Source organism: Lycorma delicatula, chromosome 2, assembly GCF_047948215.1.
Source record: "Lycorma delicatula isolate Av1 chromosome 2, ASM4794821v1, whole genome shotgun sequence".
NCBI classification, from domain to species: domain Eukaryota; kingdom Metazoa; phylum Arthropoda; class Insecta; order Hemiptera; family Fulgoridae; genus Lycorma; species Lycorma delicatula.
This window is the reverse complement of record NC_134456.1, coordinates 21,918,486-21,945,545: the sequence shown is the minus strand read 5'-3', so window position 1 is coordinate 21,945,545 and position 27,060 is coordinate 21,918,486. Positions and strand designations below refer to the sequence as shown.

At 30.1% G+C, this 27,060-nt stretch overlaps 1 protein-coding gene across 1 annotated transcript in view; it reads left to right on the top strand.

Annotated features, from left to right (window-relative positions):
* The window catches only part of LOC142320541 (uncharacterized), a 30,756-nt gene extending 6,542 nt beyond the window's left edge, over positions 1-24,214 (top strand). The window contains exons 2-4 of the mRNA XM_075358443.1: positions 10,914-10,988; positions 19,544-19,636; positions 22,989-24,214. Coding sequence (XP_075214558.1) covers positions 10,914-10,988; positions 19,544-19,636; positions 22,989-23,972 — 1,152 coding nt within the window. The 3' untranslated portion in view covers positions 23,973-24,214. The remainder of the gene's footprint in view (positions 1-10,913; positions 10,989-19,543; positions 19,637-22,988) is intronic.
* The last annotated feature ends 2,846 nt before the right edge of the window (positions 24,215-27,060 follow it).

The following is a 27,060-nucleotide window of genomic DNA, read 5'->3' as shown; positions in this document are numbered from 1 at the left end:
TGGAATTACATTGAGAATTAGCAACTAGTGGAACAGATTTTTACATGTAACAACTGCTAGATGCTGACCTCTTGCAGTTGGATGGATAGTTCGTCGGCTAGCTAAAAACAGCTTTTAACACCAGCAATATGCAAAAAAAGGTTCTTGTGGGCCAAAACACATGCTAACTGGAACAAAGAAGACTGGAAAAATATTATGTTTTCCAGTGAGTAACATTTCTATGTTCAGGAGCAAAGTTTCTGTACATTAAAAAAAAAATCGGATGAAAATTCATCACTGGCTCATATCCAAAAATCAGTTAAACATCCCCAGAAAAAAATGTTTTGGGATTGCTTCACATTTGAAGGCCCTTGTTCGTTCCAGTAGATGTTATGTTGAAAAGTGTTGGATATATTAAGATTCTGAAGAAAAGGGCTGTGACAGAACTTCAAAAGTAATTCATGGCAGTGATATGTTCCAACAAGATTTTGCGTCATACCATACTGTCAATAGAAAGTGAGAAAATTATTCAAAGAACTAACACTGAAGTGCACCCATGGCCATGCAACTCCTCAGACTTAAATCCAATTGAAAATCTTTAGGTTACAGTCAGAAAACAACTCTCAAAAATGAATTGTATCACAAAAATTAACCTCATTAAAGCAGTAATATCATTATTGTTTCATGATGAAGAAATTAAAAAAAATGTTTACTGAACTTGTTGAATTTGTGTCAGCAATTGTCGTGAAGTGATAAAGAATAAAGGAGGACATATTAATTACTAGATATTATTAATATTCACAAATTGTACAGGTATAATTGTTTTTCTAAATAAAGTTACTTATCATTTAATAACATCTGTGTTACACTACTGTATGAAACATATTATGGGTTTTCCATTAAATTATCTCTGAAGATGAAACTGGATTAATAGTGGATTTTGTAGTTCCTACTTATTTTTGTGATTGTGATAAAAGCTAGAATTGCTGAATGCTGAGTGTTATCACCAACAGTATCTGAAAAAAAATTAAATTTTCCGTTTAATCTTCTCTTTAAGGATTATTTGTTAATATGCGTCCAATTGGACCAAATATTTGTTATTATAATCAGCAAGTTTATTAATTTTGGACTGAATGATCCTACTAAGGCTTTTGATGAATTGAGACCCTGAAAATAACAAAACCATAGTGATTGTATGAAATTACAGATTGAGATAGAGTGTAATAATAAGTTTATAAGTTTCTTACAGCTCTGCATTATTTGTGGTATATATCTTATCTTGCACAGTAAAAGAAGATTATTGAATTCCTTCTGAATATTGGAAATGAAATCGCATACTTTATTTCTGGACATGAAGTCCAGAAACTTTTATGCACTCATGGACACATTTTAGTGATTATCAAATAGATCAAAAAGAAATTCAAATCATTAGCACAGTTGTAAAACGAACATGTATGTTAAGCATACAGAATACATAGAGTGATGACTAAGGTTGAACAAAGAACACATTTACAGTTTTAATAAAATTTGTGAGTAATGCATATATGAAATTAACTTTGAAGTTGTGTTGAACTTAGCACCCGAAGAGATTCATGTTAAGAGGAAACATATAGCAATGAAGGGGAAGAGTAGAGATGGTAAGATGAAGTAGGTATTAGGGAGTGTGTTTAGCTTTTCATTGTGTAATCTTTAATGAGGTTGTATAAGATTAGCATATATTTTCTAATTTTCAGTGTTTATTTTTACAAAAAATAAAAATTTGATATTACACTGTGAAATTCTGTGAAACAATATTTTAACATTCTCTTTTAATTTAAATCCTCCTTTGTTGTAAGGTGGTTTCAGATTTCCAATTTATATTCCAAAAGTACTAAAAACATTTAACAAAAGTATCAATTGAAGTATAAAAACATAATATTGGTAGATCTTCATCCATCTATTCACAGATCTAACTTAAATTGATGAGACATTTAATTATTGATTTGCAGGCTTAAAGTATTTTCTTGAACCCTAAAAGACAAAGAATAAAATAAGGTACATAAAGTTTCACTCTTTATAATGAACAAATACTTGTTGCTAGTGTAATAGAAGTATAAATTGTGTATTTCGTTTAATGAAAAAAAAAATTACACTTTGAATAGATGGATTCTAGTCTTTATTGTAACGGTACTTCAACACATTATCTTTCTATCTTGAAATTTTTTTCAGTAATAATTCAATAAAAATTAATGTTGTTATCTTATTGTATTACATTTTCTCAATTGAACTGATTTTTGCTGTGCTTTTATGTAAAATACGTATTAATCATGTTATGAAATGCAATGACTCATGAGGTTATATTATTTGTTAGACTGTAGATCTGTTGTGTTTCTTTTGATTAGAATACTTTGCGGCAATTATTTTTTATTCATATTTAAATATTTTATAATTTGTCAAATTTAACTTTCATCATGAGATGTAATCTCTGGAAATTATCTTGATTTGAAGAAGTCAAGTTATGCACCTGCTTCAAGAATATAGTATATTGTTTACAATAATTAATAATATTAAATTCCCCAAATCATTTAAAAGCATTTACAATACTTTTAAACATCTGTGTACAGTTTTTTTTGTAGAATTTTTAGCATATTGTAATTAAAAATATTAAGTACATTTTCATCACTTAAATAATTCATTGATTAATTAATTAGTTAGCTTCATTACAGAAGCTGTTATGAACTGTTAATTAAGCATATAATAATTGATAATTGTGTATGTTCAAGACTTTCTAAATATATAATAGTTAAAAATATAGGGTTAGTTAGTTAGTTAGTTAGTTAGTGTATAGTTAATAACTCTCAATTTGAAATGTAAATAAAGTAGACATTACAACAAAATTGTATAAAATTAAATATATTCTGTAAGAACAGTGTTTGCCATTTATTTTCACTATCTTTTATTAATCTTTTAAAATTATGTCATTCATATGCCAACCTTCACTATCTTACAGATCTTTAACCTCTCCCTGAAATTCCACATTACTTTTCTAGTCATTTCCAGTGGTATTCAGTGATTTGTTGATGGATAGCAACTTTTAAATAATTAAGGGTTCTTGGCTTCTGTTGAAAGATTTTAGCCCAAAGTTATCCCTTTAAATATCACATGCTGCAAGATCGGGTGACCATGCAGGCTTTGGAATGTCTGCTTGTATAATAAGATGTCTGGAAAACATTTCTCTGAGGAAATTCATTGATGGTCTTCCTCTGTGAGGAGTCCTCACAACAAGATGAGGCCCATCTTGTTGAAACCATACATTTTCCGACTTGATTTCAGAGTTCATTAAGTTTTGGTAGCAAGAAGTCGCATAACATTTTTACATAAAGTTCAGAAATTACTGAACTGATTATCTTTATTCATCAAAAAAAATATGGCCCTATTTATTATTACAAATTCAGCAATTGTGCACCAAATTGTAACAACCTCAGAGTGCAGAGGTGCTCATGAAGTTGTAGAGGGTTATTTTCTGCCCGTATTGAAAGTTTTGTTTGTTAACACAACCTGATAAATAAAAATGGGCTTTGTCACTTGATAGCACAATTGAGTTCACTGGAACATTTTCCAGTGGCTTGGAGAAGAAGCAAGAAGGAATACAGCTGATACAGTCACATTAATTTAGCTATTTTACTACCATCCTTATAAGGGCCCATCCAAGGATGGTTTCATCCTTACAAAATGAAACCATCCTTAAGGATGACCATCATTTTGTAAGTCGGCATGTAAAATTCTCTTTACAGTCTGATTGGAAATGCAGCAACAAGTTTAAGAGTTGAGTGATGTGGAGATTGTATAACTGCTTGTCTCACTGCTTCAATATTTTTGGGTGTTTGAACGCTTTGTAGCCTACCTGGTGGTTTCTTCTTCAAAACTGAACTGGTAGTTTTAAAATTGGACACTCATAACTGAATTGTTTTCTTATCAGATATCATGGTGTGTTGACCTAGCTGAAAGTGTGAACCAAATATTGCTGTGTGATGATAGCAGAATCACCATTTTTAAAATAAGTTTCAGTAAACACATGATGCTCACTACTCCGCACCATGGTTTTAACTGAAATGGCAAGACATTCGCTATAAAATGCCATACCAACATCACGCCCTGAACTATTAGCACTCCACCAGCAGTGGTGGTAAGTCAGGGATTTATCTGCCGAACCCTGTATTTAACAGCCAAGTTTATGAGAAGTAGAAGGAATGATGATGAGATCATACCAGTCAAATGATTATTGACAAAAAGTGGTGCTGAGGAATCCTGGTTAATTCAAGCGCATAACAACTTTTTTACATGATGTGAGCAAAAAATTTATAATTTAATTTTTCATATGTTTGCCATTGTTAATGTCATTCGTATCACACTAAATATATTTTTATTATTTGAACACACAGATTGTCCTTTTAATGCTTTTATTTGTAATATTTCTAGCATATTTTTATTCTTAATCTGAAATTTTTAAAATGTGCAGTAGAATTATGGAGAATAATGTATGAACTGTACAGAGCAGTTTGTTTCAAAGTAAGGAGAGTATCATCAATTGGTAATACTAAATCTAGACAGTCATGAATGTTGACAGACAGTGACCATGTTGAAAAAGTGCATTCTATTGTCGCACAGTGTTTTCCATAACAGAAAAAATAGTCAGTTGATTTTGACCAAAAAACTGAACATGCATCAGATTATCTCATAATTTTGTGTCATGGCTACAAACCAAGAAATATCATCTCTTTTTCTGGTGGGATCTTTTGCATCAGTGAAATGATGATGGAAAGAACATTTATCTTTGATGTTATAACAGTTGATGTGATGTCTGCACAGTTAGGATATGAAACCAAGGCACAGTCATTAAAGAGATGGGAAAATCTTCACCTGGACAAAAACAGCCTCTCCAACATCAAGGATTTGTTGATTGTCTTCATATTGTTAATGTTCAGCAAGAATGTTTCCTTAAGATGTGGTAATAGGTATTTTTTAAGATAAGTGTAAAGTTTGAGAGTGATGTTGAAAAAGACAGTCAAGAGATATTGGATTGCATTCATGTATGCTTCATCTATTTGTGTGCTATTTCTTATCAGTTAGTTTTTGCCAAAATATGTGATCTATTTTTGTCCCTCATTGCTTCTGATTTTTGAAATTTGATGGTGTAGACCTTTTCCTTTTAAAACCAAAATTTCTCGTAAAAGATTGCAGTTTTAAATCAAAAAGTGATGCGGTGACTAAATTAGAATGGTGTTATAGATATAACACTATCAGGGTACTAGATGGCTTGATAGAATTTAGGTCATACTTTAAGATAATTTTTAAGTATAACTAAACATAATTTTTTTTAGAGCTAATGTGAAAGCTTAAACAAGTTGGAATTAGCATTAAAAAAAATCTTATTGCAGAAAATTGGCACTTTGTAATCTATCTTTACGAATTAATGTTTGTATCACTAGAATTTCTAGACTAAAATATTTTCTATTTTGGAGGCAATTAAGTATTTATTATGAAAAAATAGGAACTAGGATATCATGTGTTTTTTGTTTAACACTTAATAATTATATTTTTTTTCTGTGGGATCACTTTACAAACCATTATTTCAACTTTCAAATCCTGTTGCTTGAAAAAATGGATTTTAGACTTTGACTTAACTGCAGTAGTAAGATCTGATTGAGATCTTTTCAATGAGATCATTGAACATGCAACATTGAACATTACTATCATAAGTGGTACTTATTTTCATTGGTTCCAGAGTTGTAGCCCAAATAAAAATTTAATTAATGAAATATTTGGATCTTACATTGTGGTGTCTTATTTGGAAGACACATCGGTTTGAATCCAACTTCATTTCCTTTCTTTTTAACCTTTTTTTTTTTTTTAATTTAAATGTAACTTATTGATTTATTAATAAATTAAAATTATTAAAAAAAATTTTGCAATAAATAACAAATTCAATAACAACAGTAAAAATAATATAAGTAAGATGGACTGTTCTAAAGTAATCAGTTTAAAATATTTAAAAAAAATAAGTTAATGCTTATATTCAACTTCAAACTCTGTATACCATTTTCTTTTGTTAAATAAAATGTATAAATAAAAAAAAAGCTTAAAATAAATTAAATAAAAATGATAACAGTTAGGCAATATTATATCAAACAACACATATTATACTACAGTATTATACTAAGTCTTGTTACATTAAAATAATTATTCATAATTAATATTATATTAAAGAGAACTACTTTTGATATTATCATCATTTACAGAAAAACATGAAAAAAATTAGATATAGGTTATTGTGTTCTTGAGCAAATCTGTATTGAGGCACCATTTAATTATTACATTTAAAGTAAACCATATGAGGGTGCTATGAGAGAGAACCAGTAGAGTATAATTATAACTAGAAGTGACAAAGGAGTATGAGTTGAGTGCATATAAAAAAAAAATAGAGTAAGCAAATAGAAGGTACCTTCCAAAATATACAGGATAATTTTGATAACGCTTCATGTATTGAAAAACTATAAAAATTTATTTTTAACACTTGAAAAATAATTCTTAAAGCTCAGACAAAATACTTTTTGTTACGATGACCTTCTTCGTTAACTTTTATTTAAAGCATTAAGTAAAAATAGCAGTTTTTAACATATCAGCATTATCAGATTCATTTTTCATTTATTCATAAGTATATAAAGTAAAAGACCGTATCCATGAAGCTTTATAAAACTTGCTGATTGAACAAAGGGAATGAAAATAAAGAAATTAATTCAGTCAGCTTAAATGACTGAATATCTATCAGGGTGTTTTCAATATTTATCAGGATATGGATTAAGTGACTGAAATAATTGAGTTAGGTATATTTAATTTAAATGGACAAATTAAGAATTTTTAGACAATTAGACTAATTACCAAAATAGAATGGATATTAAAAGATTACAGTAACTTTTGCATAATGTCGACCACAAGGGGAGAAGGTTGGTTTTTAACAAGGAAGCAGTACAATAGTAATAAGCTTATATAATGTTGTAACAAATAATCAGTACGTAAAGATGATGTTCTTATTTTTATAAATTTGCTAAAAAACCAGAAAAGTTATTTGATAGGTCAAAGAAGCCTGGCAAGTCCTGTGTTTTAGAAACAATAATTAAAATATTTTTTAAAGGTTCCCTTTTTTTGATGCTTGCAAACTTATCTCAGTTTGAGAGTCCATACAGAGATTGTTTTAGTTTATTTTTTATTTAGTTATTTTAAATAATAAATAAATCTTTTAATAATTTTTTTTACTCATGTTTCTAAAAGAAAAATCTTTAGTTTTCTGTGGTAGAATTTAATTCTTCCTTTTATAATACATTTTTCAATAAAATAATTACATACTAAAAATGTACTCTGTATCATGATATGTAAAAGTAATTTATACATGGATAGTTTTTGCTTATATTGTTTTAAAAATTAGCATTCACATCAGATTCTAGAATCTGTCATAATGCTACATGTTGTCTCTCATCATTCCTTTGCAGAGGCAGAAGAATTTGTTTTTATCCCACGTTTCTTTGATTTTTGTATGTTTTAGAAGGTAATAGGATTCTGGATTTACTTGATAAATACTAGCCACAGTTTATCCAGTTTGATGTTTGTCAAAGAACATTCATGACACAAATACCAAGGAAACATTAATAATTCTGCTGGACCCACTTCCGTGTCAGATCCATAACCCATGGAACTCTCAGAGAGAAAGGGATGAAGGGTGTGTTATAAAGGGATGGTTAGAGAGAGGGATACGTGCAGTATAATAAAAAATGGAGATAAATAGATTGAAATAAATCAATACATTTCTGGTAGTGGTTAACAATGTTGTCCATAATTCCTTGAGAGGTAATTTCTTTTAAAATTGTCTTTACTGATCTAATATTTTATTTGAACAGCTTAAATATGAGTTCCAATAGACCTTTTTCCATAGACTGAAGAACTACTTGGAGACCAGGCTTAAGAATAATTTAGGAAACGTTTTCCCATCTCCAGAATTGGGTAATTGGGAGGGTTACATTACATGAATGAATTATCTACTGTCTAACTAGATACCCTCAGGAGGGTGGGTTTGCAATTCGTACATAATTTGGTCATTAATGAACATTAAATTTTTTTTTTAATGGCAGTATAAAGTATCTCTTATTGTAAAAAAATTACCTGTTTATTATTAAGTTTATATTTTTTTTGTATTACCAGAAAATATTCTTTTTTTTATGAATACTAGCAGACCCGGCAATGCTTCACTATTGCTAGATTTGATTACGTATGTAGATTAAATGAAGAACTGAAATGATAACTGAAAATTATGTAACTTCACAAAATGTAACTTCACAAAATGTAACCTTTCCCTTTTTCCCGTTTCCGCCTTTTTACATTTTCCCTTTTTCCCGCGTAAATCGGCCCAGTGGTTTTTGGTCTACAGCGGACACACATACGAACATTGCTTTTTATATATATAGAAGAATAAAGTCTGTTTGTATTATTGTTAGTTTGTTTCGTAAATATCTCGACATCGGGACCACCTAGCGGGTATGGTTTTTGCAAAAACTTTTCTATTGACGTAACTGATATATATTCTGAATATGAGTTAAATCGGTAATAATATTTTTCCAAATATCTACACTCCAGCGCCATCTAGCGGGTCCATTGTTTGGATAGGTATTTCTTTCTATGTAAGTAACACATATTCGGAATATGAGCGGGTCCAAATTAATTCAGAAACCTTCGTCGGCGTGCGCACAACTCGCCAAAGTTCATCGCAGTCGGACGAATGGTATAGGAGCGCTTACGGGACAAACATATAAACATTCATTTTTACTTCTTTGTACGAAGTACAGGAAGTATTGTGATCGCGAAAAATTTCGGTTTTCTGATTTCAACAGAAATATTCATTTTGACTATCCCTGAATCCATTTTGAATAGTTTCGGCGTGATGTCTGTACGTACGTTCGTACGTATGTATGTACGATCGTACATATGTATCTCGCATAACTTAAAAACGATTAGTCGTAGGATGTAGAAATTTTGGATTTACGACTGTTGTAATGTCTACTTGTGCACCTCCCTTTTTGATTGCAATCGACTGAACCAAAAGTGTCCAAAAAAGCCCAAAATCCCCAAAAACTGGATTATGGACTTTTGCTTAACTGTAATAATAAGCCCTAATTGAGAGCTTTTCAAGAATATATCATAAGTAGTACTGTTTTCATTGTTTCCACAGTTTTAGCCTAATGAAAATTTAATAAATCAAATATTTGGATCTTGGAAGGGAAAGGTGGTACATTGGTTTGAATCAGACTTCTTTTGTTAATTTATTTTTTTAACTTTTTTTATTTTAATTTAAATATGTTGATCTATTAATAATTATTAACCTTATTGTGAAAAAACAACTTTTACAATAATTAATAATTCAATAACAATAAAAAAATCCAGTTATTAGTGAAATAAAATTTTATGTACTTTTAAAAATGTGTATATGTACTCATAATTTAATAGGCATTATTACATATGTCTATATGTAATAGAGTTGGTGAAAAATCTGATTATTTAATATTAATTAAAAATTATAATTAAGGATCATATTATTTTGGGATTTTCTATTTTAATTTTATTTAACTATTCTGGAATTTCTGTCTAATTTTATCTACATTAAAGTTAACTACAGAGTGACTGTAGGGTATAATGCAGAGTGATTGGGCATATATGCCCAGTCTTTAATAAATTACAAAAAATTCTTATTTTTTGCTTCATTACCCCTCTGTTGTTGTCAGACAATATTCTCTGTAAGTCGGAGTTGATCATAATTTCGTTTATTTGTTTTTTGTTACCAATCATGTAATTGCTCTTTGGTTTAATATAATTATTCTGATCTTAATTTGTGTATGTATTCTCCAGTTTTAAAATTTTCTCTCTATATTCATCATCTCATAATCTTTTTATTCTTTCTTTGGTTTTAACATTTTCCTCCTCTTTATATTTATCATCTTCTCTTAATGTTAAAGGGACTTTTACTCTATCCTAATATTTTTTGTAAGATTGTTGAATTAATAATTGTATAAATATTTGATGTTAATAAAAACGAATATTTCAGCAATTGTGTTACTATATATTATATTGTATAACTATACTAGTATATTGTATTAATTAGTTGTGAAAATTAATAAGATTTTGTCAGTGGTTCTAATTGACTGGTGTGATTCCTCAGTATATTTAATATTTTACTTACTGCTTCTTTTGTTGTGGCTCTCTAAGGATCATGTAACAATTTCATTCTCTGCTTCTTTGTTGTTTTCTTATCTTCCAGTGCTTCCTTCATTAAAGAATTGGAGGAACATATCTCACTTTCAAATGAAATAAGTTTAAATGAAGTGCAGTAAAAATTGTGTTATATAATTTAATAGGCGTACAAGGAAGTCATGTAGTGTCCACATCAGATTTATACATATATATATATATATAACTCTTATGATTTTAATGTGTATTGTTAGTGGAAAATTGCTTATAATAAGGGAATGAATGTTCATACAGAACTGACGAATTGCACCCTTGAAAGAGTATGAAAATAATGAATTACTTGTTGATGATAATTGTAGAATAACCATAAAAAATTATTTTTTCCATAAATTGAGTATTCTTGGGTCTTTCCTGGTTGCAGATATTGGTTTGTTATCATCTTTTTGTTATATATTTAACTGATGTGGTATATCATTGTCATTGGCATATCATTTAGTATTTTCACATTGAGTGTGATTAAGCTAAGTAGATTATAAGTTGTATCATTCCTATTAAAAGTAACTTGGTAGTAAGAAAATAAACTCTTCTGTTTTAATTTAAAAAAATAATCTTATTTCCAGGAGTATTTTTGCTTTCATACACTTATTTTTATATTTCAATTGCAGGTTGTGTATATCAAAGAAGAGCACACGCACATCAGTGCACTTAACCCGATTGATCTAAACATTCAAGATGAAGAGGTAAGGTATATGAGTATAATTTATTATTTATAACTAATATATTTAGAAGAAAATGGTAATAATTATGTTAATTATGAAATTTAATAAGATTTTGTTGACTGTTATGATTCCTCAACTAAATCAGCCATTCGTAATAATATTATAATGTGGGCGAATTATGTTATGGTAATGTGTGTTTATAGTATGATAATTTGATTTGTCAGTTTCACAAATTATGCTCAATATCAGCTCTTAAAATTATTAAAAGATTTCATGTTAAAATTTTACTTCTTTTGTTATGATGACTGTCTAAGGACCATTCCCGTTAAAGCCCGTTATGGCTTTGAACGGCGGGGGGGGGGGGGGTGACCTGAATGATCACAAGGATGGCGTCTTCCCCTGTAAGGACCATATAAAAATTTCATTTCCTGCTTCTTTGTTGTTTTCTTATCTTCCAGTGCTTCCTTAATCTTTCCTTTTTTCCTTTCCTTGAGCCACTTTGTTCCAGTTCTCATATCTTTCCTACCTTGGAATTCTTCTGTTAAAATCCAATGACTCTCTCCTATTGAGACAGAAATTTCTTCATAACTTCTCAGTAGACAAGATGAAAGAACATCTGATGAAAAGGGAATTTATATTGTCATTGTCAGTAGATATAAAAAAAATTAAAAAAAAAAAGATCCTGCAGAAGACATCAGAACAATAAACTGAAGCCAATTAAAAAAAAGGGGACTTTGGAATGTCAGAGAAAAAGATTAGCAACTCAATAGTTACGTCTCAAATGAAAAAATTTTCTTTGCAAAAAATATTCAAAAATAATTTTAAAAAAAATGTTATTAATAAAAATTTATCAAAATATTCCTAACCCAAAATTTTTATAACAGTATTTCAGATTGCTTAGAAATGTTTGTTTGTTTTATTTATATTTCTGCCAAATAAATAATATAATTGTAGATTATAATATAAAAAAATGAAAAATTGTGAAAACATAAAAAAAATTTCAAACACTTTAAAAATATATTTTCAGCAATCATTTCTATTTTGTTTAATAGTTAATAAATATTTTAAATAATTTTTATTAATTGTTTATAATTTATTAAAATAGTTTAATGATTAATTGAACATTTTTTATCATTACAATTGTAATGATAATTAAAACACTAAATAAAAGAATATAAGAAAAATACAATTAAAAATTACCATAATTAATGGAAAAAAAAAGATGTTTGATAAAATCCAGCAAGTGAGTGAGTATTGGCATGAGTGATGGAAGGTTAAATTTACTTTATTTTTATATTTAATCTTCCAACCCATTTAGAATTGTGGTGTAAAATAACTGGATTCAAGTTTTCTTTTTCTGCTTGAGGGTTAAAGCAAACACGAGAACTGCTGTTGAAAGGTGTTGTGTTGTTGCACGATAATGCCTGTCCACATACTGCTGCCCACGCCGCTGAAATTCTCCAGAAACTCAATTTTGAAGTACTGGCTCATCCTCCGTATAGTCCTGATCTTGCCCCTTCTGACTACTACTTGTTTAGTCCACTCAAAGAGGCATTAAGGGGTTATTGATTTACCTCAGACGAAACAGTGAAAGAAGCGGTACATTCCTGGCTTGCAGCTCAACCAAAAACCTTCTCTTATGAGGGCATCAGCAAGCTTGTTCAACAATGAACCAAGTGCGTTGAAATGCAAGGGGACTATGTTAAAAATGATGTACATGTAAGTTTCCTATTTGTATTGCAATAAAATTTATAACTACATTGCGGTTAATAATTGACTTATTCTCGTACAGTAAGCAATTTCTCCAACAAAATCAAACTTAAAAATTTTGATAATTACAGTGTAGAATAATTAAAATCAACAATTAAAACCAGACTAAAAAATTAAATAATGCTACATAAAACAAATAAAATGAGCAATTCAAAAGTAAAATTTCAAAAAAGGTATTCCTGATACAGTACAGCATAGTTGAAGAGTGCCTATGGTGTATGCTAAAGATGACATAAAAGCACAATGAAATACAATATAATTCTAAATTAAAACAATAGAATTATCATCTGCCACATGTCAAATGGCATATATACATGAAATATACTACAGTAACAATCAAACATAGCAATATAAACATTGGAAGAAATAGTAAAACATTCAATAACATCATCTCATTGTTCCCTAAGATATTAGCTCCTATTTTAAACTTCCAAGTGCAAGATCAGGACTATACGGAGGATGAGCCAGTACTTCAAAGTTGAGTTTCTGGAGCATTTCAGCAGTGTGGGCAGCAGTATGTGGACGGGCATTGTCGTGCAACAACACAACACCTTTCGACAGCAGTTCTAAGTGTTTGTTTTAAATTGCAGGCTTCAGCTTGGCAGTAAGCATCTCACTGTAACGCGCACTGTTTATTGTTGTGCCCCTTTCCTCATAATGTTCCAGTACTGGGCCTTGTGAGTCCCAAAAAACCGTAAGCATCAGTTTTCCTGAGGATGGTTGGGTCTTGAACCTTTTATTTGCAGGTCGAATTTGGATGTTTCCATTCCATACTCTGCCGTTTACTCTCCGGCTCGTGATGATGGATCCATGTTTCGTCACTAGTGATGATTCTGTCTAAGAATTTGTACCGTGCGTTATCATAGCAAACCAAATGTTTTTGGCAGATGTCCGAGTGCGTTTGTTTATGCAACTGTCACGAGTTGTTTTGGGACCCATCTTGCACAGACTTTATGAATCCCAAGTCTGTTGTGGATGATTTCGTAGGCAGAACCATGACTAACTTGCAGACGATGTGCCACTTCATCAATAGTTACTCGTCTCTCTAAGAAAACCATGTCACATTCATGCTCAATGTTTTCCTCATTTGTGGCAGCAAACGGTCGTCCGGCTCCTTCGTTGTGCGTAACACTTGTGCGACCATCTTTGAATTTTTCAATCCATTCGTAGACACTCTGTTGCGGCAACACACTTTTCCCATACTATACCGAAAGTCTTCGATGAATTTCGGCCCCTGATAAAGCTTCCAACCACAATAAATGGATCACTGAACGTTGCTCTTCTGTGGAACAGAAAGTGGAGCGGCCATGGTTAACGGCAGGGCAGCGATAATGGAACTAACCTAGCAGCATCAAACCTGCACAGACATAATAACAATTAAACCACGCATGCGTCATCTACGCAACACAACAGTACTACCTTTTTTTTTTTTGTCTTCAGTCATTTGACTGGTTTGATGCAGCTCTCCAAGATTCCCTATCTAGTGGTAGTCATTTCATTTCAGTATACCCTCTACATCCTACATCCCTAACAATTTGTTTTACATATTCCAAACGTGGCCTGCCTACACAATTTTTCCCTTCTACCTGTCCTTCCAATATTAAAGCGACTATTCCAGGATGCCTTAGTATGTGGCCTATAAGTCTGTCTCTTCTTTTAACTATATTTTTCCAAATGCTTCTTTTTTCATCTATTTGCCACAATACCTCTTCATTTGTCACTTTATCCACCCATCTGATTTTGAGCATTCTCCTATAGCACCACATTTCAAAAGCTTCTAATCTTTTCTTCTCAGATACTCCGGTTGTCAAAGTTTCACTTCCATATAAAGCGACACTCCAAACATATACTTTCAAAAATCTTTTCCTGACATTTAAATTAATTTTTGAGGTAAACAAATTATATTTCTTACTGAAGGCTCGTTTAGCTTGTGCTATTCGGCATTTTATATCGCTCCTGCTTCGTCCATCTTTAGTAATTCTACTTCCCAAATAACAAAATTCTTCTACCTCCATAATCTTTTCTCCTCCTATTTTCACATTCAGCGGTCCATCTTTGTTATTTCTACTACATTTCATTACTTTTGTTTTGTTCTTGTTTATTTTCATGCGATAGTTCTTGCGTAGGACTTCATCTATGCCGTTCATTGTTTCTTCTAAATCCTTTTTACTCTCGGCTAGAATTACTATATCATCAGCAAATCGTAGCATCTTTATCTTTTCACCTTGAACTGTTACTCCGAATCTAAATTGTTCTTTAACATCATTAACTGCTAGTTCCATGTAAAGATTAAAAAGTAACGGAGATAGGGAACATCCTTGTCGGACTCCCTTTCTTATTAGGGCTTCTTTCTTATGTTCTTCAATTGTTATTGTTGCTGTTTGGTTCCTGTACATGTTAGCAATTGTTCTTCTATCTCTGTATTTGAACCCTAATTTTTTTAAAATGCTGAACATTTTATTCCAGTCTACATTATCGAATGCCTTTTCTAGGTCTATAAACGCCCACTATGTTGGTTTGTTTTTCTTTAATCTTCCTTCTACTATTAATCTGAGGCCTAAAATTGCTTCCCTTGTCCCTATACTTTTCCTGAAACCAAATTGGTCTTCTCCTAACACTTCTTCCATTCTCCTCTCAATTCTTCTGTATAGAATTCTAGTTAAGATTTTTATGCATGACTAGTTAAACTAATTGTTCTGTATTCTTCACATTTATCTGTCCCTGCTTTCTTTGGTATCATTACTATAACACTTTTTTTGAAGTCTGATGGAAATTCCCCTTTTTCGTAAATATTACACACCAGTTTGTATAATCTATCAATCGCTTCCTCACCTGCACTGCGCAGTAATTCTACAGGTATTCCGTCTATTCCAGGAGCCTTTCTGCCATTTAAATCTTTTAATGCTCTCTTAAAATCAGAACTCAGTATTGTTTCTCCCATTTCATCCTTCTCAACTTCCTCTTCTTCCTCTATAACACCATTTTCTAATTCATTTCCTCCGTATAACTCTTCAATATATTCCATCCATCTATCGACTTTACCTTTTGTATTATATATTGGTGTACCATCTTTGTTTAACACATTATTAGATTTTAATTTATGTACCCCAAAATTTTCCTTAACTTACCTGTATGCTCTGTCTATTTTACCAATGTTCATTTCTCTTTCCACTTCTGAACACTTTTCTTTAATCCACTCTTCTTTCGCCAGTTTGCACTTCCTGTTTATAGCATTTCTTAATTGCCGATAGTTCCTTTTACTTTCTTCATCACTAGCATTCTTATATTTTCTACGTTCATCCATCAGCTGCAATATATCGTCTGAAACCCAAGGTTTTCTACCAGTTCTCTTTATTCCGCTTAAGTTTGCTTCTGCTGATTTAAGAATTTCCTTTTTAACATTCTCCCCTTCTTCTACATTTTCTACCTTATCTTTTTTACTCAGACCTCTTGCGATGTCCTCCTGAAAAATCTTCTTTACCTCCTCTTCCTCAAGCTTCTCTAAATTCCACCGATTCATCTGACACCTTTTCTTCAGGTTTTTAAACCCCAATCTACATTTCATTATCACCAAATTATGGTCGCTATCAATGTCTGCTCCAGGGTAAGTTTTGCAGTCAACGAGTTGATTTCTAAATCTTTGCTTAACCATGATATAATCTATCTGATACCTTGCAGTATCGCCTGGCTTTTTCCAAGTGTATATTCTTCTATTATGATTTTTAAATTGGGTGTTGGCAATTAAAATTATATTTCGTGCAAAATTCTATACGTCGGTCCCCTCTTTCATTCCTTTTGCCCAGCCCGTATTCACCCACTATATTTCCTTCCTTGCCTTTTCCAATGCTTGCATTCCATTCTACAACTATTATTAAATTTTCATCTCCTTTTACGTGTTGTAATTGCTTCATCAATCTCTTCGTATGCACACTCTACCTCATCATCATCATCATGGGCGCTTGTAGGCATATAGACGTTAACAATCGTTGTCGGTTTAGGTTTTGATTTTATCCTTATTACAATGATTCTATCGCTATGCGTTTTGAAATACTCCACTCTCTTTCCTATCTTCTTGTTCATTATGAAACCTAATCCTGCCTGCCCATTATTTGAAGCTGAGTTAATTATTCTAAAATCACCTGACCAAAAGTCGCCTTCCTCTTCCCACTGAACCTCACTAATTCCTACTACATCCATATTTATCCTATCCATTTCCCTTTTTAAATTTTCTAGCCTACCAACCATTTTTAAACTTCTAACATTCCACGCTCCGACTCGTAGAATGTTATTTTTTTATTTTCTGGTGACCCCTTCCTTAGTAGTCCCCACCCGTACATCCTAACGGGGGACTAGTTTACCTCTGGAATATTTTACCAAGGAAGGCGCCTCCATCATTGCTATATGAAAATGCAGAGAGCCACATTTTCTTGGAAAAAAAGCATCTGTAGTTTTCCATTGCTTTCACCTGCACAGTACTCAGAGGACTGAGTGATGTTGATTTGGCCATTTAAGTCATTCTGACTCATGCCCCTAACAACTACTGAAAGAGCTGCTGCCCTCTTTCAGGAATCATTCCTTAGTCTGGCTCTCAACAGATACCTCTCTGATATGGTTGCCCTTCGGTCCAGCTACTCTGTATCCCTGAGCACTCAAGCCCCCTCACCAACGGCAAGGTCTCATGATTCATAGAGGAGGACAGTACTACCAACATAAACAAAAGTGTAACTAAATTGTGGATAATAATTAACTTACCCTCGTTGTAATTTTGTGGCTGGGCACAAATAACGACACTATATTGCGCCCAGGGGGCGGGGGAAAAGGGTAATTTTTTGTTTTTATAAGCCTAAATTATTTACCTTATAATTAAAAATAATGTAAATTTGGGGTATCATAGTAAAAGATGTTAAATTTATTTAAAGAAACCTAATTTTGTGTTTAAATTTTATTCCTCTTATTTTCATAACATTACTTAATAAAAGGGGCAAAAATAATAAAAAACTGAAATGTAAAATATAACTATTTTATTTGTTTGTACCAATTGTTAATAAACATTTTTTTGAATGAATTTTGTTTTGATTAGGGAAAGCAAAGAAAATTTTTAACTAATGGCCTTGTGAATGAACATTCTTATTACCTCGCAAAAAATAAAATAAATAATAGAATGTGGGAATTCTGATTAAATCTGGTAAGATTTAAGTAAATCACATCCTAAGTAAAAATAAATTTTGTTTTTCATGAGGCTTGTAATTGTAGATCACCTTTTTAAATTCCAGTTTACAGCCAAACCATGTTGATAGTAGGAAGAAAACATAAGAAATAAAAATAACTAAAAAAAAATTAGTTGTTTTACTTGCATATTGTTAGTAAAAATTTGTGATACCAGACATTTATTTTTACTTATTTAATTTTCTGGTCAGAAATGAATTATGGGCAAAAAGTAATTTTCACCCATTTTCCTAAGCGGTGATCAAAACCAAGGTAAAATGAATATGGTACAAAATGAATATGCTTTTAAGAAGTTGATATAGTTTATTCCATCTTCATCGTACTTTCTACTTTTGTTTTATGTTTGAGTATATCTGTATAGCATCATCAAAGAAAAATTCTTCTAAAAATTAAACTGCTTTTCTAAAATTTCTTGGTCTGTTTGTGTGCAGGTATTCGGAAGAATTTTTTACTTTTAATTCAGTGTCATGCATAAATTATATTTTTTACTGCAGTGTGAGTTGAATGGTAGTTGGTGGTTTTATATATTAATCAATTACAGCGATGAGCTGGTTAAAGAAGTTAACACTGCATAAGTAATTATGATGATGTATTTGGCTTGGACTGTTACAGTCATTGCTTTCATTATAATTATTTGCCTTTTTCCATCGGACAATTAATATTAGTATTCGGCAAAGCAAACTAGAGAAATATATGCAGAGAGAAATAAAATAATTAAGGAAATAATTATGTTAAGTGTACCATAAAATGTATTAATGTGATTATTCTGAACTATGAATTTAAAGCAGGACTTTTTTCATATTTATCATGAGTGTAAATTATTTTTTTTACGAGCCTATTTACGATAAAGGCTCGTAAAAAAACTAATAAAAAAAAATAAAAAAATATTTTTTATAAGATATATTTGAGCACTAAACAATTAAAAAAAAAAAGTATAGTTCATATTTCAGATAGGCCATCATTGAGAACATTAAAAATGAATAAATAATCTTACAGAATAGTTCATTATAAAAAGATTTTTTAAAAGTATTTTGTATGATTTCAAAAGTTTGATGTTGTTAACACTTCATTTGTAAGAGATAAACCCTTAAATAACAATTAAATATTTGTTAATTTATAGATATTACGTATGTGGTTGTGTGATAACTACGAAGATAACGAGTTATTTGTTAATTCTCCTCTAAATTTGTATAATAATTGATTCATTTTTAAAATTAAGTGTTATACTGTAATTTTAGATATAACTATTTGAATAGGTAGATAGATATTGTGAGGGAGAGGAGAGAATGAGAGAGAAGGGAGGGATAGAAGGAGAAAGAGAGTGTATTGTCTTGATTAAGTGCAGAAGTGGATCAAATGGTGAAAATAAAACTTAAGTTTATGTGGTTTGTTGATCAATTTGTTCTTGAAGATTGTTGTTTGCCATGGTCAGGCTATTTTTAGAGTATGTTCTTAACACTCTTTTTATATTAATCTTTTAAAATAATAATCTTGTAATATTTACTTGTATACTTATTGTTTGTATTATACATAATGAGTTCTTTATCTAGAAGGTTAGTAATGATACCTTATTTTTTCAGGATGAAATTGGAGATAAATCAGAACATAAAGTTTATTGCTCTCTGACTGTTGTAAATCCTGAAGAAATAACGTATGATAGTGTTGGATCGGATGTAAGTAAAAAAATTCTTTTAAGTTGTCATTGTCAATATTTGGCAGGTTAAAGTTGATGTGAATTTGACAATGTTTCTGTGGTGTTAACACAGTGGCTGTGGCAACATCGAAACGAGTTTGTTTTAATACAAACACAGACAAAACATGTTTGTATTTTCTTATTTTTTTTAGTTTTATAATCATTCAACATTGTTAATATTTGTAATGCAATTTTATTATGTCTGATTATTTGGGATGCGGTTGAATTTTATGACTCTTTTCAGAAATTTATTAATAAACATGTAAAGTGTATTTTTCATCTACCACTGTTAAAGGCTATTTGTGCAACATCTACAAAATACAGTATAATAATTACTACATAAGTAAAGGCTCCAGTAGAGCCTTTAGTGAAAGGTATTCAGAAGACATTTTAAATATATCATACATGATTCTTTACATGTGTTTTTTGCTATAAAAACAACTATATTTTTTCCTTGAAAAATTAAATTGTTAATATGCAAAAAGAAATTCTTGAGCTTGATACTTTAAACAAATGATTTTTTCAAAAAATTAAAAGGGAAAATGACTAGGGACATTAGATATTAGAGCAAAGAGCTCATGAAGATAAAAAAAATCCTGATCTGATCAAAGGTTGACTCGGATTCACAGTTGAACCTGTCACTTCAATATTATTTCATTTTTATTAGTCTTAATATCATCTCAATATAGTAAAACAAATCTGATGAAAGAGGAAAGGAAGAAAGATGAACCAGACCTTTCACAAGTGGAAAATGAGACTGTTGTGGTAGATTTATTACTTGAAAATATTATTTCAGAAGATACTGATGAAACTGTGACTAAAAAACACTGCTGAATTAAGTGAATCGGTTGTAAAGAAAAAGTTATTTGACAGGATATGCAATTGCTTCATGAAATTGAAGCAATAAAGTTCAGTTGCTAAAAAAAATCTTGAATGAAGATTTGCTATTCTTTAAAAGCTTGCTAAAATATTTCAAATTTCTACTAAAAGAAAGGATGTTATTTAAAATAGATATCAACAGAGATGCTTTAAAGTGAGTTTGTAGCTACAGTGCATGAATGTCAATGGCCAGTTCACATTCAGCCTCTTGTGCTTTTTCTTATGCATTAACATAGGATGGTAGACAAAGTTATGGTAGAACTTGCTTTAGGTTTGGTAGGGTTGCCATTCGTTCTTATGATGTACATTGTTAAAAAATTTAAATAATTGTTTTTTAAATATTCTTTTGAATTCTTCCCTGGTAGATCGTTAGCCTTTTCTGTTTGAAACAGGGCAGAATACATTTTGGATGCCTTTTTAAAATAATTTTAGTATTAAATATTTATGTGCCAATTTAGTTTTACATTTGTTCATGTTTTTACCCTCCTTTTGTTTTATCTACTCAATTTTTATTTAATTATTGATAATCATTAAAACTGGAAAAAAAGGATTTTGTATGTAAATGTTGGATTTTGTTTTCTTTAGTAGTTATATATCAAAATTAATTAAATTAACAGAATCGATCTGACATCAGTGGAAGTTACAAAATTATTACTATTTATAACAGAGGTGACTACAAGAAACTGCATAATTAAAAATTTGAAATTTTCTCAGTATGAATTTGGTCACAGTAATTTAATTCCACTTGTAAAAATCTTATAAACAATACTATGAATAAAATAATTTTTTTTTCAAATCTGAAGTTTTCAGAAATACTAAAACCACTTCTTGTGCTTTTTTATATTATGTGTTGTACACAATTTTGCATCCCCTCGCACAGAATTAGTTTCTTCAGTTCTATATTTTCTATTATTAATAACTTATGACTTATTATTTTTAATGAAATCATACAGTCTGATTAAACTTCAATGTTTGAATATAGATTTTATGTGGCCATGCTGGATATATTGGATAAGATGCAGGATTGGTGAAAGGCAAAAATATGTTTTATTCAAGAAGGAATGAATGTATTCTGTGTAGGTGAACCTTAATAAATTGAGTGGAGAAGCATATCGTTAATGTTCACCGATAATACATTTCATGATAAATTGGAAAATATTCCTCTTAACACATGTACAACCTCTGTGATTCATGCACGATTGTGCCTCTACATATTTTATTATTAATGTAAGGCAGTTTTTGAATAATCTTACACTAACTCAAACTATCATTTTTCATTATTATTGAAGTGTTTGATATCTGATTTTTAAAAAAAAAACAAGAAACAGAGTGAAATTCTTAAAATTTTAATGGATAACTAATTAAGCCTACTAGTTCTTGAGCTACCGTGAAGTGAAAAATTATGATGGTGGACATTTTGAAATTTACAAATGTAAAATTTCCACATGTATTTATTTTAAAGAGAATATATATTTAAAAATATTTGCAAACTTACATTAAGATAACAGGTCTGTTTTGGAGAATTGAATTTTGCTTAAAAAAACAAATGGCAGATGATAGTCTTGATAAAAAGGATCTGTGGAACTATGTTTATAGGAACTTGTTTTCTTATGCTGATGTTGGAAATGCAGTACAGAAATATTGGATAATCCTTTTTATACATCCTGTTGCAAAAGAAAAAATGTTGTTACACTCTAAAAACAACATTAGAATGTTTTCGTTTAGAAATATGAATACAATATCATAAATATGAGAAGGTATCTAAAAGTAAAGATCACGTTTGATTGATATTACTTACTACCAGTCGAGGGGAATTTAAAACCCTTCATGTTTATAATGTACATTCTTAAGAGTTTAAATAATTATTTTTTTAGTATTCTTTTAAATTCTTCCGTGGTAGATCATTAGCTTTTTTTGCTTGAAACAGGGCAAAATACAGTCATCATGTATGATTTTATTCATATTTGAATAAATTGAACAGATTTTTTGAACCAGTTTTTTTAGTCTGTTATCTGGAAATTGAGGTATAGAATGAGTTTTATAGTTTATTGTAAATTGTTGATGTCTTTTTTTCTTTATAAAACATTAATTTCTTAATTAATTTATTACATAAAAATCACATTATACCTTACTAGGTACTGGTAACTCAATATAAACATAAGGTACGACTGTACAGCATATAGTATGAACTATATGAACATGTAGTTCATATTGTATGAACTGTATACATATATATTTACATCATAATACATAAATTGGTGATACGTAAAAAAATTAACCTTCTATTTGTAGAATCAGACTAGATATATGTAATCAGTTGAATTATTGAAAACACATATTTCTTATTTTTTATAGTGATTGTTTCATTATTTTGAAGATGAGTTTCTGTTCTTATCCTATATATTTTGATGATTTTTGGTTTGTTTTTAATATCTGTTTCGTTTTTCTTTCAGGACTACAATTCAGATTGGGTGTTTGGTCTTCAGAGTTCGGAAGGAAATGTCGTTAGTCATGTTAATCATGTTAATCAACAAATAACTGTGAATGTAAAAAACACTGAATCTTCCCAGCAGTCAGTAGAGTGCGATTTAAGTAATGATAGCACATACAGCCGTTTGAATGATAATAGTAGTAGTGATAATAGTATGTATACGTATTATTCCTTGCCAAATGATTCTTCACTAGTCAATTTCAGTCCTCATGAAACCACACTTAAAAGAGTGGATTTCAAAGATTGGAATAAAGTTGTTCCCGAACCGAAAAAAGTTGTTACAAAAGCTGAAAAAAGTCCTCCGGTCAAAAAGACATTTGCATGTCAGATATGCAATAAAGTATTTGCTTCTAAGTCAAATTTAGAACGTCATGGTGTCGTTCATAGTGATGTTAAACCTTTTCAGTGTGTTGAATGTAAAAGAATGTTTTCACGTAGAGTACACCTAGAAAGGCATAAATTTTTACACATGGATCAAAAGCCGTTTAATTGTGAAGTTTGCAAGAAGGGTTTTACTCAGAAAACACACCTCGAAAAACATCAGTATGTGCACACTGGGGTAAAACCTTTTGAATGTCTTATTTGCAAGAAGTCATTTGCAAGAAAGGAATCATTAAACAGACATAAAGGTATTCATGCGAATGAAAAGAAAGATGCTGCTACTGTTGTCGACAATAAAAGTACTGCTGAAAAGAAAAATGCACTTGAAAATAAAAATAATCCACCAGAAAACAAAGAAAGCACTGATCGTTCGAATATGAATACAAAAACTGCAGATGATGTCAAAAAAGAGTATGATAATATAACCAATAATAAAGTTAACATGAAAATAAAAACTGAGAAAATGGATGATGCTGAAGTAAATAGTGCAGATGAAATGCCGGAAAGTAATGCTGAAGTTATAATTAAAAATGAACAAATGGATACTAATGATAATGAGGATTAATTTATTGTATTAAAAGTGATAATGTATCGTGTAACCTGTGTTAATGTACAACAAAATCTATTTGTGTTTCTATTATTATTATTATTATATTATTTATTGTGTGTTAGATTTATAAATGAACTTACAAATATTTATTATTTTTTATTTTACTTAACTGATTTTATTTATTTTAGGATCCTGTATTGATTTTGGATGTAACCAATATTAATAAAAAGGATTGATGAGTAATTCAAAGTAATTGATGCAGTTGAGATTTTAATGCGGTTTCACCTTGAATATTACTCTCCTTACTGTTTTATAGTACTTACTATTTTTATTTTTTATACTTACTTTTTTTAATTATTTTTTACTTGTTGGTAAAGGAATAAATATTTCTGAATATTTATTAACTCAAAATATTATATTTTTTATTTATTCAGTTTATTTTATAGGCTATTCAGTTTTGTAGTCTCCTAGCTCATCCATGAAGGGCTTCTATCTAATTGAACAAAACTTATGGCAGCATATGGAATATTACTAGAAGCAATTAAACAAATTTATAATCGTTAGCAAAATGCATGCTTCTCTTCAAGTTTTTATCCTAAAATTTGAAAAAATCTAAAAACACAAAAAATGTGTTTTATAGAGGTCATGTGCGTGAAAAATTCAGGGTTAATGTTTGATTTTTTTTTTGATTAACGGGTAAACCAAAATATTAGAAAAAATTTATTTACCATGTCTCTTGTACTTGCATAAAAAATAACCTCAGTCATTATTACAGCCATTCGACCATCTGAAGGGATGCTGCTTGAGAAAAGGTATATATTTTTACAAACAGAAAAGAAATGTTTTAGAATATTTTATACTAAAAAAAATAAATGGAAACATTTTGCTTGTTCTTAAAAAGTTTTGTATAAACTTTCAAAGAGAACATTTAAGTGAATTATTTGATGGGATTGAAATAAAACTGATAAATTTTGCCAAGTTTGAAGGAATTCTATCAAAAAAAAGATAGCTAATTGAACTCTTGCTTAGATGACATGTGTACTTAGCGTTAAATGTTTAATGCTATATGTTTATTGTAATTATACGTACTGGCTATTATAATAATTTTTAGAAGAAAAAGTACAATTTATATACAGAGCGTTTCCAAAATGGTGGGCTGGCTATACGTTTTTGAATTCTAGTAAAACTAAATAAATACCCTTAAGAAAAATGGCAATTTCTCCCCCCATCCGCCATTTGGTATTTTTGTATAAAAATGTATTATATCAAGTTTGGATAGATTAATCACATTAAAATTTGGTATGCGTCTTTGTAATAGAGTGCTAAAATTAAAACTTTATTTTTTGCTAATTGTCCTGATTTTTTGCTAATTTTAAAACTATTACAAAGACGCTTACCAAATGTTAATGTGATTCATCTATCCAAACGATATAAATTTTTATATAAAAATAATAAAATGGCTGATGGGGAGAATGAAGGAGAAATTGCCATTTTCCTAAAGATATTTTTTGTTTAGTTTTACAAGTAGAATCTGAAAAAGTATAGTCAGCTCACCATTTTAACAACACTGTGTATACTGGGTGCTCTTAAAAGGTGAGGCCAAACTCTAGGAAGTGATTCTACTTAACATACTGAAGAAAAAATGTCCAGTGAACATGGGTCTCTAAATGCATATTTTTCTGTCTGTCCGCCATTTTGTGTTTTTTAAGAAAAAATATTATTTTTCAAGAACGGTTGGAGATAACACAATAAAATTTTGTACTTTATTTTAAACAAACATTTTTTAATAGAAAAAAAAAAGATTCTCTTCGTTGACAAATATTAAAATGGCGGCGGCTTTTTAATTTTTCAATCTTAAATATCTTAGGCATTATTAGAATTATCAGAGTCTGTTTTTTCAAAAATTATGAAGCATTTTTTTGTGAACAAAATGACACCTTAGTTGTACAAATCCGATGAAAAACAACAGAGTAATTGCAAAAAGTAAGCCTCAATTGATATGGCAGCCATCTTTTTTCTTTATTATCGTGTGATTCACTTGATAACTAAATAAAATTTTCTGGTTAAAATTGTTAAAGATTCAATATTTTGGATATTTAATAATAATTATTATTAAGAGCTAGCCTAAAAAAAAATTAATTTTCAGCAATAAAAAAAGTGAAAATCAAATACATCGTTATTCAAACAAATTTTGAAAATGAAATAAAAAATAGAAATGTAAAATACATAATAAAACAAATTTTATTAATCAAAAAGGCTTTAAATAAATTGCAACTGCAACAGCTTATTATTTTACTTACATTTTTTTCTTTAACTTGTGAACAAAACAGTTTCATGTTCTATTACTTCCATTGAATTGTGATATCTGTGTTCTGAATTTTGAAAATATATTTTTTTTATTAAAAGTTGTCATTAATCGTGTTAATTGTCATTTAAAATGAATCAAAATATACAAATAATGAACTCACTGATATGCATCTTACATACGGTCTTGTCAATGGCAATGCAAAGGAGGCAAAACGGCTTTACCAAGAAAAGTATCCAAACCGCTGTCAGCCAATAGAAAATTATTTTCATGTCTTCATGAACATTTAAGTGAGACTGGGAGCTTTAAAGCCATCATAGTTGGTAATTGTAGACCTAAAGCAGTTTTACCATCACAAGTAGAAAAAAGAGTATTGAAGAAGTTGGAACAAGATCCTGAATTATCGAGCAGAAGTGTTGATATCCAAAAAACATACCTCTTAATACAATATGGAATATTTTACACTTGCAGTTATTGTACCCATACCATCTGAAATGGGTACAAGCTCTTCTACCAGGTGATAACAAATCACGGATTGCATTCAGTCGATGGTTAATTAACAATTGTACCCATAACCGGGAGTGGATGTCTAACATTCTTTTTACAGACAAGGCGTCTCAGTAAGGATGGTATAAAAAATTTCCTGTGAGGAAAATCCTCGTGCAATATTTCAAGCAGGAAAACACTGGTTTTTTCTGAATGTTTGGAAAACAAGCTACAATTATAAGCTAATTGGGTCATTCTTTTTGCCACGTAGATTGACAGGTGACTCATATTTGAAATTCATAACAAAGACCT